The sequence below is a fragment of the Nicotiana sylvestris genome, chromosome 5 (genome assembly GCF_000393655.2).
Source record: "Nicotiana sylvestris chromosome 5, ASM39365v2, whole genome shotgun sequence".
In the NCBI taxonomy this organism is placed as follows: Eukaryota; Viridiplantae; Streptophyta; class Magnoliopsida; order Solanales; family Solanaceae; genus Nicotiana; species Nicotiana sylvestris.
In genome coordinates, this window is record NC_091061.1 from 96,050,193 (window position 1) to 96,053,963 (window position 3,771).

A 3,771-nucleotide genomic window follows, 5' to 3' on the forward strand; every position below is an offset into this window, starting at 1 on the left:
CTTGAGTCGTGGTTCTTTCGGAAACAACTTCTTTACCCCTTCGGGGTAAGGGTAAGGTCTGCGTACACACTACCCTTCCAAGACCACACTTGTGGGATTTTACTCTTGTTGTTGTTGTTGTATATGTCCTGGTATACTAGTCCTCCTATTAATTTGGGCATACTTTAACTGCTTGGAAAATTATAACCATGTCTATTTCTTTCTAGTTTTATACTTTTATTGGATCAATTCCCTGCAGCATAAGAGCATAATATAACAAAGCTGATCATACTCAAATATGGCAACAAGAAAAAGAGTAAATTGGTAGAAAGCATAGTGCAACTTCTACAAGAATCTTCGTCTATCCAATAAACTGTTAACATAAAAATAAAGTTGCCAATTAAGTTCCATAAGGTAGTTAACATTCAAATAGTATATAGTGTGAAACCATACAATAAATGCTGATTATAAAGTATTGATTAGCTATCAGACAAAAACGAAAATAAATTAAAAGATTAAGAATTATGATAAAGGAGAAATGAGGATCCTTTGCTTTGTAAGTGAAGAAAATTTTCAAGGTGGTGCTTTCGGTGAGCCGTGCCGCAAAAAGAATCGGAGGATTCTTATAAATTACTCCTTCCTTGCCATATTTCATTCCCTACAGTACATCTATATTTTGCCCTCCTACAAGCTGCCATGAAAATGAAACTCTGGTTTGAGTCTTTTTCTAAATTTCAACCGTCCAAAAGTTGCTTTTGTCGCTGGTTACGACTTTGCTGACCCTTACATATATCCTCCATCATCTCTTATATTCACGTCCTGCCAAATTCTATACATTCGTGCAACTGTGCACTAACTGAATTTCGAGTCATGGCACTGTTCATCAACAGTTCATCTTTTGCTGGTTATTGACCAAACACCCAATTTTCATTTAAATTTAAAGGACACTAATAGTGCAAACGTGTTTTTACACAATTAATACCCCTCCGTCTTGATTTACTTAAACTCAATTAATACCCCTCCGTCTTGAAAAGAAATAAGACTTTTGAATTTGTGGTGTAAAATAAAGCACATATATTGTATGTGGCTATGAATCATTGCATAAAGGTAAATTGTTTCCAAATAAGGAAATGAGTCATTTTTTTTGATACCGACTAAAAAAGAAATAGATTCATATAAATTGAGACGCATGAAGTACAAGTTAACGTAGAAGGATGTCGCTTGTTCTGTATCTGGGTAATTGCATTTTACTACTATTTTGACAGGGGAAAAAGATTTACACTATTAGTGTATATAACTTTAAACTTTTCAATTTAACTTCAATGAGATGATTTATAACTATATATATATATATATATATATATATTCTAGATCATAAACTTCAAAATTCTTTTTTTATTTATTTGAAATCCGTGTTCAACTTGAAATCATAGTTGACAAAATCGATTTTCAATGTTCTGTTAGTGGGAAGGCAGGTCAGAGCCATTCACCCAACATTCAAACAAGAAAAACTGTCCGAGTGTCACTATAAAAACCCCTTCATTCCTTCCACTTTAAATCACACATCTCACAGCTCTCTTTCCTCCATCTATTTCTCTTTCCCGTTTCACATACATAAAAATGTGCAAGCCGACAAGTTCACCACTCTATTGCAAGTGCAATTGCAATGAACCACAAGAGGCCAACATGTTCACCCTTTTGATCCCCAAATGCCCAACAAAAAATTTGCTTCTTGACAAAACCACTCATTTCTCCCTTGTCTTTAAAGAAGCACAATCCGTAGCCAATATTGCTTTTCCCATGATACTCACTGGCCTTTTACTTTACTCTCGTTCATTAATTTCCATGCTCTTCCTCGGCCGGCTCGGCGGCTTAGCGCTAGCTGGCGGCTCGTTAGCGGTCGGCTTCGCTAACATCACTGGATATTCAATACTCTCTGGCTTAGCCATGGGAATGGAACCCATTTGTGGACAAGCTTTTGGTGCCAAAAAATATAATCTTCTTGGACTTTCCTTACAACGAACCATTCTTTTGCTTATTTTTACTTCATCTCCTATCGCTCTACTTTGGGTCAACATGAAAACTATTCTTCTCTACTGTGGCCAAGATGAAGATATTGCCACAGAAGCTCAATCTTACCTTTTTTACTCAATTCCTGATTTATTTGCACAATCATTACTTCATCCATTGCGTATTTACCTCAGAACCCAATCCATAACATTGCCTCTCACATTTTGTGCCGTCCTAACAATTCTTCTACATATTCCCATTAATTTTCTTCTTGTTACTAAACTTAATTTAGGTGTCAAAGGAGTTGCCCTTAGCGCCGTTTGGACTAATTTCAACCTCGTAGCCTCATTAATTGTATATATCCTCATTTCTGGTGTGTACAAAAAGACTTGGGAAAATTTGTCAACAGAGTGTCTCAAAGGATGGAAAGAACTCCTAAATTTGTCAATTCCTAGCTGCATTTCCGTTTGCCTAGAATGGTGGTGGTACGAGATTATGATTTTGCTTTGTGGGGGTTTACTAAATCCAAAGGCAACAGTTGCTTCAATGGGAATTTTAATTCAGATCACTTCATTAATTTACATATTCCCATCTTCTCTTAGTTTCAGTGTTTCAACTAGAGTTGGCAATGAATTAGGTGCTAGAAATCCGAACAAAGCCAAACTTGCAGCCATTGTAGGCCTTGCTGGCAGCTTCATATTGGGCTTTTCTGCTCTGTTTTTTGCGGTAACAGTAAGAAAAGTTTGGGCCAAGATGTTCACTCAAGATAATGAAATTCTTGCACTGACTTCACTTGTATTGCCGATAATTGGGCTTTGCGAACTTGGGAACTGTCCACAAACAACTGGATGTGGGGTGTTGAGAGGAACTGCAAGGCCAAAAGTTGGTGCGAATATAAATTTGGGTTGTTTTTATTTTGTTGGAATGCCTGTGGCTGTGGGGCTAAGTTTTTATGCAGGATTTGATTTTGAAGGTTTATGGCTGGGATTGTTGGCTGCGCAGGCTTCGTGTATGGTGACTATGTTAGTGGTATTGATTCGTACTGATTGGGATTTTGAAGCAGTGAGGGCTAAAGATCTCACCGAAACTATAGTCTCTGTTGTTGATGACAACGAAGATATTGAGGAATATACGCAACTCATACCAGAAAACAAGGAAAATTATCTGTGTTAATAGAGTTGTATTATGGTTTTTTCTTTTGCTTTTTTTTTGGTCTATAATTTCTGTTATAATCATTTTCTACTTATTTTAGATGTATAGTGGGGTACGAAGAGAGTACAGCCAACCCTTTTGCTACTTCTGATGAAATTCAAATAGGGATAATTAAGGAGGAACGTCACAAGTAACAAAAGATTGTACATGTCAAACAAATTACAAGAAATTTTTTTCTCCGTGTATTATAATCTTTCCCTATATCCACTGGTTAGACAGTAAAAAATTAAACAGAAAGACAAGGTTGTTTCCATGGTCCACCCCGTGTGTATTCTGCATGCATGGACTCGTGCAGGTTTTCCAACATAATAACATCATATCAAGCATTGCAAGTATTAGAAACGTGATCCCTTTTAAATTTATTTTTAATGATATAGGCAGGTGTATTCAAAATGAGTCCACATCTAGGTGTGTTTGGTACGAAGGAAAATATTTTTTAATTTTTTCATATTTGTTAGGGTTAATTGTTTTGAAAAATATTTTCTCATGAACTAATTTCCTTATTGGAGAAAAATGTTTTCCCGGAAAATATTTTCCAAAACTCTTTTTCAACATTCTGCATCATATTCC

The 3,771-nt window shown here is 36.0% G+C and overlaps 1 protein-coding gene across 1 annotated transcript; it reads left to right on the forward strand.

Annotated features, from left to right (window-relative positions):
* The first annotated feature begins 1,553 nt into the window (after positions 1-1,553).
* Positions 1,554-3,394, forward strand: LOC104244920 (protein DETOXIFICATION 49-like). Its single transcript, XM_009800441.2, has one exon. It carries the CDS (start codon positions 1,600-1,602, stop codon positions 3,160-3,162), a length of 1,563 nt encoding a protein of 520 aa, XP_009798743.1. The 5' UTR covers positions 1,554-1,599; the 3' UTR covers positions 3,163-3,394.
* The last annotated feature ends 377 nt before the right edge of the window (positions 3,395-3,771 follow it).

Excerpts from the sequence above, each read along its gene's own strand:
- LOC104244920 (XM_009800441.2), top strand. The coding sequence starts at position 1,600 with ATGTGCAAGCCGACAAGTTCACCACTCTATTGCAAGTGCAATTGCAAT.